This window comes from Homalodisca vitripennis, chromosome 1, assembly GCF_021130785.1.
Source record: "Homalodisca vitripennis isolate AUS2020 chromosome 1, UT_GWSS_2.1, whole genome shotgun sequence".
NCBI lineage: Eukaryota > Metazoa > Arthropoda > Insecta > Hemiptera > Cicadellidae > Homalodisca > Homalodisca vitripennis.
Window position 1 is genome coordinate 21,107,121 of NC_060207.1, and position 15,176 is coordinate 21,122,296.

The 15,176-nt window shown below is 32.3% G+C and overlaps 1 protein-coding gene across 1 annotated transcript in view; it reads right to left on the minus strand.

The window, feature by feature from the left end:
• The window catches only part of LOC124357979 (exportin-2), a 43,349-nt gene that overhangs the window by 12,955 nt on the left and 15,218 nt on the right, over positions 1 to 15,176 (minus strand). Inside the window, exons 6-14 of the mRNA XM_046810153.1 lie at positions 14,741 to 14,848; positions 11,632 to 11,724; positions 10,103 to 10,270; positions 8,525 to 8,654; positions 7,972 to 8,135; positions 4,003 to 4,189; positions 2,282 to 2,477; positions 657 to 917; positions 364 to 455 (exon numbers count right to left, since the gene is read on the minus strand). Coding sequence (XP_046666109.1) covers positions 364 to 455; positions 657 to 917; positions 2,282 to 2,477; positions 4,003 to 4,189; positions 7,972 to 8,135; positions 8,525 to 8,654; positions 10,103 to 10,270; positions 11,632 to 11,724; positions 14,741 to 14,848 — 1,399 coding nt within the window. The remainder of the gene's footprint in view (positions 1 to 363; positions 456 to 656; positions 918 to 2,281; positions 2,478 to 4,002; positions 4,190 to 7,971; positions 8,136 to 8,524; positions 8,655 to 10,102; positions 10,271 to 11,631; positions 11,725 to 14,740; positions 14,849 to 15,176) is intronic.

A 15,176-nucleotide genomic window follows, 5' to 3' on the forward strand; every position in this document is an offset into this window, starting at 1 on the left:
AAACTGAAACATTAATTCACTTCTTTTGTTTTCTCCTTTTCGGGTGTCCAAGAAAATTTAAGACATAAGATTATGCATTTATGTTTATGAAGAAATCAACAAAAACAGATTTCGCCTTATCTTCTGTGATATGTATATGATGTGTTGCTGCATTGGGTACAATTGCCAAAAATAGCTTCTCACGACTCAGTATCAAGGAACTAATATTAATCTATTGGTGTTAAATTCAATTTCTTTTTAGCACTGTGGAACCACAAACCAATTTTAAAAACGAAGACATCACTAATAAAAATGAACATTTTAGGCACAAACTGTACTCTAGTCTAAATTTTAAATAAAAACATCAACTATTCATTTAATTACCTTGGACATCCTGTTGAAGAATGTTCTGAAACAATGGAAAAAGAGCTTCTTCGAAACTTGCAACTGCTCCGACATTAGTTTTGCAGACTATCCTGTAAAAAATAGAAATAAAATCCCGATACATAAATTTTTGTACCTAAATTTAATATTCAATACACTTCTGTCATTGAGAATTAACATGTAAAAATGTGTTACTGACCATATAATGTTTAAGATTCCATAATGTATAAACCACGTTACCTAAAACAGTCAAGTTAATATTAACAAACAACTGGAAATGATTCAATTCTTACCTGATAGACAGGACAAGGGTCTCAAAGAGAAAATGGTTGAAGTGAGGTTTACTGGGATTCCTGGCGATGATTCCCAGCTTGTCAGTGAGTTTGGGTAAGAGTTCACCCAGGAAAGGAACCACTCTCTCCTGCAGTGTAGAGAAGGATCTCATGATTGTTTTCATGACATACTCATTCTCCTCTGATCCTGGCTGGTCGAGCCGCGAGAACAAGCCCGTAAGAAGCTCAGCAGCAAGTGGCGACAGGTCTTCGCTGCTCACACTGTATACACAAACACTCTTAGTTTAATTCCTTTTTGATTTTATAATATTTTAGTTAGGGTTTGACATAAACCAGATTAAATGTGTAATGTCACGTAATTAAAATTAATAATATTACTTAATTTAACCTTCAAATCTGAGGGTTCTACAAAAACCAGTTAAATTTGTGGATTCCTGTTCTCTGATGTCCTTTGGACTCAGAGCTCCTAGGATTGATTTCCTGGTTATATAAATAGCAGATTAGCCACATGTGGTCTGCTGATTCTTCTGCCTCTCCACAGAGCCTGCATTCATCATTTTGATTTAAATACACTTACATAAGATTTTTTCAAAGAGGACCATGTTCTGTTGGCATCCCAAGTACTCTTCTTGCTAAAATCTAGGAGTCTAGAAGACTCTTAACATACAGAGCGTTTTTGATTGGCTAAGTCCTTTCTCCAAGTCTCAGATCTCATCCTCTTTTCCGAAGCGTTTCATTTACAAGAGCTTTACTGTAGAAGGCTACTCCACAGCCTTAGTCTGGTCCTGACAAAAGGCTTTCAGAGCCTATCATGGCGAGGGCATTGCTGTTTCATTCCCAGAAATGGCTTCATGACCTGGCATCCAACCAATGACAACTGCTGGTTCCTCTTTGTCAGTTCCATCACAACATTCCTACATTCCCATACACCTTTTGAGTCAAAGGAGCAGGCATCAAGGTATAAAGCTACCTGACTGTCTGATAGTACTAGATATTCTGCACCTTTAGGTCTCTTCTGTGTGAGCCACCTGGTACAAGTTTCAATTGATATGATTTTTGCTTAGAAAACCGTGGCATATTTTCCTAAGGGGATTGTCAATCTGGCCCCTGGGCCATATACAACAAATCCTGCCCTGAAGCCCAGATGCGATCTGTCAAAAACTTAAGGACACCTTTAGTAGAGTATACCTCCCTTATAATTCATTTATCTCTACATTCTAAGTATACAAAATAAGGTTTTTCAAAGGAGTATTTCTTTATCATACATGTTAGTTAACAATTTGGCATCAGGAAATTAATTTAATATTGCATATAATCATGATAAATAATAATTTTCAAATCTGAATTAAATTAAAAGTGTTTGTTGAATTTACTTTAGTAATTTACTTATTGACTAAGCATTTAATTATTAATTATAAATACCTTTATACAAATATGGAACATGGTAAGCTGAAATCATACATATACACAATTCCTGTTATTTTGCTTTATATGCCTTTATATACACTGGGAAGTGTTAAGCTAAGCTTATTAACCACTAAAATTACATTTCCTTATTTGTTATTGTATGGTAATCAACAACATTAAACTACATTTGCAAGTAGAAAATACTCTAATGCACTTACATGGCTTTATCATTTTCCTTAATGAGAAGTATTTTATCAATTGCACAAGCAGCATATGTATGGACAACCACACTGTTGGCTTGCAAGTGTCTGACAAGTAACGGTAAAGATCCGACCACCACTTCTCTGGGTAACAAGCTGCGGAAAATCATCACATATTTTATGGCATCCGCCTTGAGCACAGGGACAGCGTTCACTGAAACAATAATTCATTCATAATTGGATTAAGATGTCTCTTCTAGCGAAAAGATGACTAAATGTATGCATTTAAATTTATGTGGCAAGAAAATTGTCTGTGCTAAGTTTTATTTCTATAATTTAAAAATAATTCACATAGTAACACACACAAAGATAAAAGCACTTTCTTGAATGCTAGACTACCTTGAAAAAATCTACACAGCCTTTTTTAATAGAAAATCGATATAATTTTTTTTCAGAAACTTGTCAATCAAATTATAAAACAATGCAAGAGCTTGTCAATTGTTTTGCTAGACTACATTAAGGCATTTAATTTCTTAGTCTAACTTCAGAAAGCTCCTGTCCTAGTAAATTGATGTTGATGGCTTATTAAAATGTCTATTAGAACGATTTGCTAGATCTACCATCAATTAGATTAGATAAAACTAAAAACAGTCATGTGTTTAAAAAAATTAAACTTATCAATAAGTTACCAGAAAAAGGATGGGATGTTACTTTAAGAAAAGTTTTAATTACCCTGGAAAAGTGGCTGAAAGTCTAATCTTTTTTACTCCATACTTGACTATATGGTCTGTGATATTAGTACTTTTAAGTTTTTCACTATGTTTTAATTTAGTTATTAGATAATTTATAATTTATTGTATACAGTTTATTGTCTTGTAAAATTTTCCTACTTGTGTTTATGCAATATTAATAATATTTTTCTCTCCTTCCAATATAGAAACGGCTTACATTACATTATAAAAATAATATGCTATATAATTTGTTGACTTCGCCTACTGCAAGATTTGTAATTGTGTGTTGTGTGTACCAACAACAAAAATATCTTGTATCTTTTTCCGGACACACACACACATTTTTGAATTCAGTAAATTAATAAGGCAAAAAGTCAATGTAGCTATATAGGGTATTCTAATAAAAGTGCGCAATTTTTTCAGGGTTGATAGAGGATGTGAATACAAACCTTATTTGTGCAATACACATGGGGTCGGAAATGTTTTGTTTCCGAGAAAATTGAGAATTTGTGAAACTCCTTATAGACAACATGTAGAGTTTCCTTCGAAGTTCGGCGAAAACAATGCAAAGCTGCTGAAACAAAACTTTATTTCCTTCGTAATAACACATTACAGAACCAAATAATGTGAAAAAGAATGTAAAAAGAAACTGTTACAGCAAATTATCTAAATTTCTCCTGTTTGTGAAGATACTGTACAAATTGTCAATATTATTTTTTTAAATTCTTGTTTGCAGAAAGTGGATCTTTTATTTTGTAATTAAGAAGAAAAAACATTTAGTTTCATATATTTTTTGGCCCAATTTCTAAAGGAACACTCCGTGTTTCAATTTTCTCAGAAACGGAACATCTGCAACCCCACGTATATTGGACAAAAAATGTTGGTATTCCCATCCTCTATCAGCCCTGAAAAGTGCGCACTTTTATCGGATCCAAGCTGATTTTTCAATGTCAAAGGTTATTAAGCTACTTAATCACACAGCAGTTTATTGTAGAGGTCACACCATACCATCAGGTTTCTGGAGTTCAGGCATTATATGCTGTGCACAAAAGTCAGGCAGTGAAACCAGAGATGATGTCTGTGTAATGCCGTGTTTTTGTGTTTGTCCTCTACTTGCCAATGAAGTAACCAAATAGAGGGCAGCATCTTTGGCTTTCCACGATGCAGGGTCTGCTGAATACTGTTGTAACATGGCCTGGAACAAATTTTAAAATATGTACGGTATAGCTCTCCAATATTTAATAGATATCTTAGTGTTATGCTAGTGTTTTTTTATTATTGACAAATACACAGTTAAAAGTATTTATAACTTCTTCAAAGTACAATTGTATTATGATAATATAATTTTGTATAATTTACAATCTTGAATAAATCAATTTATATTACAATTAATTACCAACAGAGTAGAGCAGGTAATGTTGATAACAATAATCACAGCAGAAAATTTGAAACTATGTGAATATAAACATTATTATTGGTAATGGACAAGTATAACCCTCTTAGTGATAGAAGCCGCTCTAGCGACGTTCAATTCGTTTAATATGAATGATAGATGTCGACGTTCAAACATGCCTTCGAAATCGTCATCGCTGCTCGGCTATCTTCGGTTAAAATCGGTCGTTATTTATTGCATTGTGTACAGAAACGTCTTCTCTTTCCTCTAGATCTGTCTCCAGATGAATTGTTAAAAGAATAAACAAATAGCTGGTATTTGTTACAACGTTGTTTGTGTTTTACTCGCAGTCGCTAACCTATGACTTGTGTTGGCATGTTTACCAGTGTTATATCGTTTATTCCGATCGTAATATGTTCGAAATGGCGGATGATTTACGTTGAGAAGATATTAGAAATGTTTTAGAAGAACAAATGAGTGATGGGAGTGACAGTGATATCAGTGCAGACAATTTTCCCGATGATTATAATTCAAATCCTGGTGCAGGCCATTCCCTCCAACGCTTACCAGGAAGACAAGAGCGGCTATGTATTGTATGTGGCCACACAAAAAAGGGGAAGATCGCGATTCTAGTGTCCAGGATGCAATTCTGGTGTTCATAGAGAGTGTTTCCATAAATTGGATCATTTTCGGAGACCAAAGTATCAAGGGAGGAAGAGAAAGCATGATAGTAGTAGTGCCTCTGAGTGAATCCAAGGGTTTCTTCCATGTACATAGTGTATAATATTTCCATCATGACAGTTTTTTTCAAGTAAAATATTGTGCGAGAACTATATATATATATATATATTATTTATCTTCATGAAATTTTGAAAAAAAATTGCTATCTTCAAATCTTTGTTTAGTAAGTTTTATACTATGCGGTTTTTGTGGTAAAAAAAAATTTTTTTCAAAAAACAGTTTTTTTAATTTTTGAGCAAGTTTTAAGGGATATGTGCAAAGGAAGGTAGTTTTATTTACTTTAAAATCGTTCTTTATGTTTTTATGAATATTTTGGTATATATAATATATTGTATTTTCAATAAAATTAATAATTTTTATTAATTTTTAAGAAACCCCCAGCGAAACACTCCAAATGCACCTATCATTCATAATAAACATATTCATCACTAGGAGGGTAATGGTACTTAAGGGTATAAAACTAACTTACTTTATGTAAATTGCTGTAAATTAATAAAAACATCTTAAAATGTAATATTTATATAAGCTTATATGGTGCAAGAAATTGTGTTAAAAACTTTGTGTACATTTTCTTGAATGTACAACCAACCCCCTTTGATAAGAAAATTTACAACATTAACATTTAATTACAAAATAAGTTTTTTTTTTTTTCAAGAAATAGTTTAATGTACTAATACAATTTTGCAAATCATTAAAAAGTTCTGCTCTAAAACAGCTTAATTTGAAATACCAATCTATGATGTATCCTATATTCTAGTTAGCCGTGCCATTTTCCTCACATTGGTTGATTTTTTTACCATTTTTCTTTGAAAACAGATTATTTTTCATGAAGTGTTTTTTTATAAAATTCTTATCTATTCATGTTGCTCCATTATATGTAAATCGGGATTGTTTGCTTGGATTGTGGATTTGCTCTAGTTAAAAACTATTCTGATTCTATTTTTAAGCTTTTGTTTACTCATTCAGTTTTTGATGCTTTTAAATATTTTTTTTGTGCAAATTAAATAAAATTAATAATAGAATATAGTATAATGTTTCTATCAAATTATATACTAACATATGAATCATAATACATAGGGGAGACTGGGGGAATTCCACGCACTTAAGGAAGAACAAATTTTTCTGACCATATTTTACCTGGAATAGTCTCCAAAATATATTCTCTAAAGGGTTACATTTATTATCTTCAATATAAAAATTATTCTAAGCTGTAAGTGTTATAGTTATAGAATGAACAATTTATAACTAATGCCTTGCATGTGCGCGGTATTCCCCATGACATGGTCTAATACCGCGCAGGGGTTGGGGTTATTTTGCACATGTATTTTTATAAGTGTTAAAAATAAAATTAAGCACCAAAAGTAGTTTGACATATTTTATTTACAAAACTAATGTTTACTTTTAGAAAAACTTAAACAAGTTCGGTGTTATAGTTGAGAATTATATTTTATAAAAATTATTTGCACAATTTTTTCCCCTTTGCTTCTTTTTTGATGCACATATCACATTCATAGTCTTCAGGACTATCCCAACCACTACACTCGGAGTGTGCCCAGAATCCACATTTAAAACATCGGAACCACTGTTCATTATTTCTTCCAAATTTGTCACAGAAAATACATTTTTCGTTATTTTTATCACTGAATGTCATATCTAAGTCGTCTAACTCATTGTCATCACACATTTCCTTCCATGATACGTCAGACTCTTCTGTTTCAGAAAGTTCTTGTTTTTGCTTTTTGTGTGGATGGTTAGGCTTGTCTTTTTTGTTAGTTTCTTAACTTCTTCCCTGGATGATTTGGTTGACAGTTTTTGTTTAGCTTCTTTTTTCTTTTGTCGGGCTTCTTTTTGCATTCTTTTCCTCATTTTGTTTCTTCTTTTTTTCCAAACTCATCTTGATGGGGGTGCTGGTAAGTATTTCCGAGTGCATTTTTTTATTTGTGTCCTTCTTGTTTCTATTTATATATTTTGGGATCGGAGCTAATTCCTTGAATAATACAGATTCAGTACAATTTGTTGAAGTAGAAGGAACTGGTGAAATAACATAACACGTGCCTCCTGTTAATGGTGCAGCTTCAGCACAATTGGTTGAAGTACAAACAACGGATGATGCAACAGAGTACGTGCTCTGTAGTTTTGTTGATATCCAAATTTTTATAAGCATTATATTTGGCACTGTAGTAATTTTATACTAGTTAAAAGGTATCAATTATAGGTATGATAAATTTAAAAACAGTTTTTTACGAACTAATTATAATTACACAAAGTTACAGTTATTATAGAAGGCATAATGTTATGGCGCAATGTTATATTAGTTAAGAACAATTATGAAACACTAGTGGTAACAAGATTATTCTTTGCCATGGTTGCGTATAAAATAAAAATAACAGTCAAATATAATTTTATAAACTATACAAAACTATGAATGAAGTAACAATTTGAAGTAGATAGCCCAGTAAATCAGTTAATAATAGAGGATTATAAATCTACACATAAACTATATACACAGCAGCTAATTTTCACGAGCAAGTATTTCCGCTTACAGTGACAGCTGGACCACTGACAGTATGGTAGAACTGATAAAACTAAAGCTTTGATTGTGAGATTGTCGCCATGTTTGATGAGTCACGTTGCATATTGTATCACAAGAAAACACTGAGGAAGCACTCTAACACATTCTGATGCAATTTTGTAAAACTAACATTTATATAATGTGTTGTTCTGAGATACAGTATGTTGCACTTAAAACATTTAGAGTTAGATTCTATCATTGATATATTCCGCTTACAGGGTACAAGGGGTTAATTAATAAAAGAAATCATAATATAAAATGTAAGCATTACCTGTACATACTGCCCAAATATTGTCATCATCTTCTCCTCAAAAAACCGGGAGAGAACTTTCACTAAATCACAAGCAGCTCTTCTTCTAGTATCTACATCAGAACCTTCAATATCTCTTCTGATATATTCTTCAGGGTTGTCTTCAAACAGTTCTTCATCAGAGGCTAAAAAATAAATTGAACCCTACGTATATCAGTTGATACATAAACCAATAGACAAACACAAATTATCAAAGGATATACCTTATATCAAAGCTCACAGAGTGGTGAGATAACGTACGAACTAGTTTAGAGATTGAGAATTAAGTTTTATTTGGTCTGAGGCAAATATACAGAAATAAAGTAGAGAAAAAAATTAATTTTGAGGCATAGATAATATATTTTATATACCAATCAAATGTTTTTGTATAATTTTATTCAGTATACTCAACATTTCAACACTATGTCTTAAAACTTGTTTTGAAGAACTTAATTGTGTAGTTTCATACAAGATTTTATTCAGTTTAGGAATGTAGTTTGGATATAAAACGTATTTATAACATAACCCCACTTACGTCTGAACTCCATGTTTGGTATGACAACCTTCTCACAAATGTTGCTAAGAACTGTGGGGTCCTCAAAAAGATGCCTGTGGTGGTTCCGGTCTGCGACTGTGGCCAGGAACTGCAGTGCATTGCTCACCAACTGGAAACAGTCACAAAATATTACACACCCGACACTGCACACTACCAGTTATGGAAAGTCTAGATTGGAATTTTACCATTCCTAATTGCTTCCTTACATTAAAAATCAACTATATTCATGAAAAATTGTCCAAATGTAATTTAAACTTGTAAATATTAAAAAATTGCCCAACTAGAGCATTAAAAAAATTGTTATATAAAAATTATGAGTTATTAATATTTTAAAACCTTGTAAGTTTGTAAAAAATCTAAAAAATAATGTTCATTGAGAATAATTAAAATTGGTTTACATGCCATGTAAAAAAAATATGTCATACAATGAGGTTACTGTACAAAAAATATTAAGCCCCTCTCTCCCTCAAATGGATGTGAGTAGGGAGGGGGGGGGGTAAGTAGGACATTAGGAAGTAAGGATTGAAGGTGTCAGTTGGAAGATACTAGTTCATTCTTATTGAATGACCTCCATCGGGATAAAGTCTGAGCTCAAGTACCTGAGTGTAATACTTGATAGGGTCCTGAACTGGGGACTACATCTGGAAAGGGTTGTTGCCAGAGGGAATTGGTCTTTGATGCAATGCAGACATGTCATAGGTGAATCTTGGGGACTTAAGCCGAGGCTTTTGAATTGGCTTTACGTCTCCATGGATAGACCTGCACTAATATCTGGTAGCCAAAAATGGAGGCCAGGATGGCGGTAGCTGGTCTCGCTAGCATCCAAAGGATGGCTTGCCTTGCTATCACTGGGGCCTCTCCAAGTGCGCCGGAGAGGCTTTAGACTGCTGTCTCAAATGCTCCCCTGGACATTATCATTAGGGCTACGGCCAGGAGTGTCTACTGTCTTCAGCAGGCAGGGCTTTGGTCGACCTTGGAGTGCAACAGGGGGCACTGTAAAATTAGCATCCTGATTCAGACAAGTGTACATGATCTCTGCTCAGATACCTCAAAGATTTTCCTTCGAAAAACCCATCAGGATCGTGATACCTCCTAGAGAGGCTTGGTCAGAGGGAAAGAAAAACTCTTCCACCAGCGGAGATTGATTGGTTTACAGATGGCTCTAAAACAAAAATTAGGGATTGTGGGATGTAGGGAGCTCGATAAGGGTGGTGAATTTCCTCAGGAGAACCTGATCAATTGTTTTCGACAGCTTGTAGAACTGCTGAAACTGTAAACTGGTTGACCCCATGGTATAATTCTGGAGTGCGCAAAAAGCCCTTGAGGTTTAAGTGCATGGCAATAAGCACTTGCATGGCAAGCCGCCCTTAGGAGTAGGGCTATTCCCTGGGTTTAGATTAGATCTTGCATAAACAATGTCAGCAACACAATATAAGAAAGTAGCCTTATTATATTGAAACAACAATTCAGATATTATTATTGGAGATTTCAAACAATAAAAACAGTAATTCCAAGAAAATCTATAGTACCTTAACAATTAAATGCCACCATACTTACTGCATCATACTTTGGTTGTTTGCCAGTACTTATCAACAAACTCCACACATCTGTTACAAAGGTCGGTAAATACTGTGTAAATTCTTCATCATATTTCTGGGCATACAGGGCCACATTATCACAAATTTGAGATTTAATCTGCTCCAAAAGCCCAGCTTCTTCATCTTCCTAAAAGAAAGAGTAACAAATAATGTTTGCATGTAAATAGCTTTGTGGATTAAATGTGCAATACAATCAATACTACAGTATGTTACATGTTTTGCTCTTTAATAAAATGTATTTGTAGTTTTCTATTATTCAGTAGCACTCTTTAATCATCTACCTACAGTTTTGAAACTCTAGTTCAGTTATTCTTTGTTTGAAGTTTATTTTTGGTTAGTTAAGTTAGCTTTACGGACACGTTTATGTTAAATTTTGCATGTTTGCCTAATTTAAGAAACTTGTATTTGGCTTCTATAAAACTGAAACATTAACATACACAAGAACTCCTGTTCTTGACTGTTGTTCTTATGACTGCAAGTCAAGAGAATCTTGTGTGACTGCAGTAGAGATGATGCCCTTATACCCAAAGGGCTTGGCTAAAGGTATTATGGCTCAGCCTATTACTAAATTCAATTCAGATTCCTTTATAGTATAATATAATTAATTTGTATGTTGAATAATGTCCTTAAGTCTATATTAATATACGCTTTCAGCTATGTTAAATGCTAAACTTTTCTAGGTCTTAAGAACAAAAAAATTTACAATAATATTAGTTAAATATATTTGTTTATAAGTGTTTTAATATGCACAAGACAAAGATCAGAAAATCATAGTAACCAATTAATTGTTTAAATCGGTTTCCTCCCAAGAAGGCAACTAGATCCTGAGAATACTGCTTGATTATAAATAAAGCTTTTGATTCTTTAGGACGTGGCTTAATATTTCAATATTTGAAGTTCTAGGACTCAAAGTAAAGCAAAAGACTGGCTTTAATCCTACTTAGCAGCAGTCAAGTGGTGGAAGTTAAATGTTCAGAAAACCGTGTGCTGAATACTGTAAAATCTGCTCCAAAAAAACTTTACGAGAGATGTTCCACAAGACTCCGTTTTAAGACAGCTTTTCATATTATTTACAAATGACCTTCCTCTTCAACTGGACAACATGTGTGTATACTTAATGTATGCTGACGATATCACTCTTGTAAGTGACAAGTCCATCGACTGATTAAAAGTAAAAGGTTAGAACCCATCTAAGCCTAGACAACACTTACCAATACTGTTGAAAAAATTACCTAGTTGCGAATATGACAGAAACAACCTGACAGAGTTTGCAAACAGAAAATAAGAGCTGAAATTCACATTGCAATACTGTAATACATATTGAAATTATTCTTTATTGTATAGAATGGACAATGTTTAACTAACGGTACAAGGTAGAGGACAATAATTATAATTCTAATGATTTACACAGTCTTATTTGTGATGATATGTAAAATGTAACTAAAAAACTGGATCAGAACAATATTACAAAATTGCTAGCATACTTACATCAGTTTTTAAACATGCAACCTCATTTGTGAGCAGGAAGTGAAGGTGATCCATCCAAATTGTCATATTGTCTTCTAAAAACTCAGGCAAATCCTAAAATTTAAGTAAAAAACAAATTACTATACATGTTTTGAAGGCCAAATGGGAAATAGGTAACAACCGTTAAATTTTCCCGGATAGTTATATTTGCTTTAAGGATTACTATATCAATGTTATTTAGTTGTAATTAGCAAATTGTAAGCATACATATGGTTTTATACTTAACACTATTGCTTGTAATCAACATAAAAACCAATCATGCACATCCTCTGTTAATTTTGTCCTGTTCCCCCAATGTAACAAAAATACTGCCAGGTATAAGATATGAAATTTATGAACGCTATAAATTGATTTGATTCAACATAATTATTACTTTTATTTCCAGTAATTAAATTTGACTGACAGCATCAATGGCTACCTTTGTATGTTATTAATTTCAATCCATTTAGCCCTATAGCTATAAGCGACAGTTAACATTTTCCAAAGGAACAGGCTAATTTTGGTTATCTTGCAGATGATTCATACTATAGTAAAATAAATTATTTTTAGACATAATTAAAAATGAGTTTATAAACTGTTTATTTTTATAAAATTTAATGGCAGATGCCACAGTAAATAAATCTATATTTTTTTATTTCCACACCAAAATATTCCACAGAGTTTAAAAATGTAGGTCTTTGTAATAAAAACTCGATTATTCTCCAAATGATATCTCTATTTTTAATTATTAACTCATTCGTACTGAAATACGAGTATGCTCGTAGCCCGATCGTGGAGCTCGAGATAAAAAAAAGGAGTAATCTCGTATTTTACTAAGGTTTTAAATTATGTGTTATTTCAATAAGTTTTATTTATAACCAAATTAAAATTATTAGAGCATAATAATACAATATGTTAATTTCATATTGGTGGTTAAAAATAAAATTACCAAAATAAAAAGTAGTGTGGCTTTTATCAACTGTTCTCTCAGCCAACATCTTGATGGCTTTGGCACCGGCTGTCTGCAGTACGTAATCAAGACTACACACTTCAAAAATATGTAAACAAAACTGCACTACATTTTATTTGAACTCTAAAAGTGGCAGGTGCCGAATATAAGGTGTGGTAGGCCCTTGTTCAAGTGGCAGCACTGGATATATGGTATGATTGTGCTGCATCGTAAGATTATTTTTGATTATGATAAAACTTATATGTTTGCAAAGAGGAAGACTCATACTTATCATTAATAGCGTGTTCTACTAGGTTTTACATTAATTTTAGGTACAGTTTATGATGGGTTTTGGTTATTCTTTATGAATTGAAAATAAGTGCATTCGGACATTTTCTTAACCCTTTGAGTGCCACAGCGTCGCTAATTTTGACGGTACAAAAAGTGCATAAAGTGCCAGCGTCGCCAATTTTGATGTTTCGTATTTTGATAATATTTTATATAGTACAAGATTATTTTGGCCAAATAATCAGACGGCTGTATTCAATAGGTTCCAAACTATCAATAAATACGAGTTTTATGTTCTTTCTCTACTATTTTATCTGCGAAACTTACGTTATTTGGGTACTTATCAAGAAGCCACTATTTTTGGACGAGTTTTCCTTATCGGGGACAAAATAAATTACAGTATTAAAAACAACTGACTTTATTTAACCTATTTTGGAATTTACAAGTTATTACGACAATCAATTAAATTAAAACTATAAGAACAACGTTTCATTATTCGAAAATGTCAGGTCATTCGTGTGTCTATTTGGAGATAGGAAGTATGACTCATCGAGTATTTGTCGATTCATTATGGAAGAAGGAACGTATAATGAAGTTTATTTTTATCTCTGATAGGGAAAACTCGTCCAAAAATAGTGGGCTGTGATAAGTACCTGTACGATGATTCTGTCTTCCAGTCACGCGACGTAGCGGACGAGTACCGTGTTGCATAACGGCCTTTCTTGTTGTTTATGTGCCGATAACCAAGCATTTGAGTAAATACAAAATAAAATAGTAACTTATACAGTATTTTACTGTATTTATTTACAAAAGTAATGTATGATTTGATTTGTGTTCAAGCGAAAAATGTGAATTTTCAGTGTAAATATTATTAGGGTTATTATTTAGTAAATGTAAACTTTTATGTAAATATGTTAGCAAGTATTTGTTTCTAAATCTACTAATCATATTTATTTGTGTTGTATTAATGTTTTATTAGATTTATTGGGAAAACTACATCATTACTAAGTAATTTCTAAACTCTGACAAATGAAGTACAGTTTATAAAATGCTGGTACCGGGCAGCATTTTTTTAATACATATAATGCCATGTTTTTAAAATTCTAGAATAAGATATTACACATGGGTTTTATTTAGAATCATATGGCCTTTATAATGGTATAAAGATAAAAAATCTTAAAAATACCGTATACACACAAATTAGGTCAAAACTTAACTTTTTATACAAAAGTAAAAATCTTTTTTTATAAATACTAAAATTTTTATATTTTCATAAATCAAATTTTATGTGTAACGATATGTATCATATTCTGCATTTAATAAGAAAAACAACAACAACAAAATGATGGAAATCTGTTTGGTAGTTATTTTACAACAGCCTTTTTCCCAAAAGCTTACAAATATGCGAAAAACAGCGTGGCACTTTATGAATATGCCTCCGGAAAATACCCGTGGCACTCAAAGGGTTAAATATACACAAAAAGGGTAATGTGTATTTTTAGTCATATAAAATTATATTATATTTTTGAAATCATCACTCAATTTTGGATAAAACGTATATAGAATTGATTCTTTGTGTACTTAAACTCGATGCCATAAACTTACGATAACAAAAACCATTTTCTATATAAAATATTTTTCTATATTCTTTTATGAAAAAAAGATAAATATAATATGTTAAGTTTAGAACACTGGTTATGATTGTAATATTGCTTAGAAAAATATATGAACAGTTGGCCTAAAATACCCTGCGACTAGAACAGAGAATTTACATTGCCACCTCTAGGGTTAATAAAAGCCACAATTTTAATTTGAATTCATTGTAAATATTAAAGTAATTCCACCAAAACCTACCTGAAAACTCAGTGAGTAGTATATTTTTGTGATCAACAACAGAGAGCTGTACGTGATCTTGAACTCAGCATCTGTTTTGGCATGTGTTTTAGTGAACTCCACTGTAGCCTAAAAATACATAAAATTGATCAATCAATACAAAGATGTTTTTTACACAAACCATCTTATAACAAAGTATTGTCTAATGATTTAATATTAAAAAAAGTAACAACACTCATAACATTATTCTTTGCTTAAAGTTCTTTAATAACGATGGAAGGTTTGAAAGAATAATAGGGATGGACATTTGCCACTACTATATGTTACAAAATGTATAACACAACATTTCAATGATTAAAATCTATCCTCTTCATCAGGGGATACAATTATTAGTTCATGAAAAAAGAAAATTAGGTATAAAAGTAGTTATTTGTGTACTGAAAGAAAGTAGTATTGT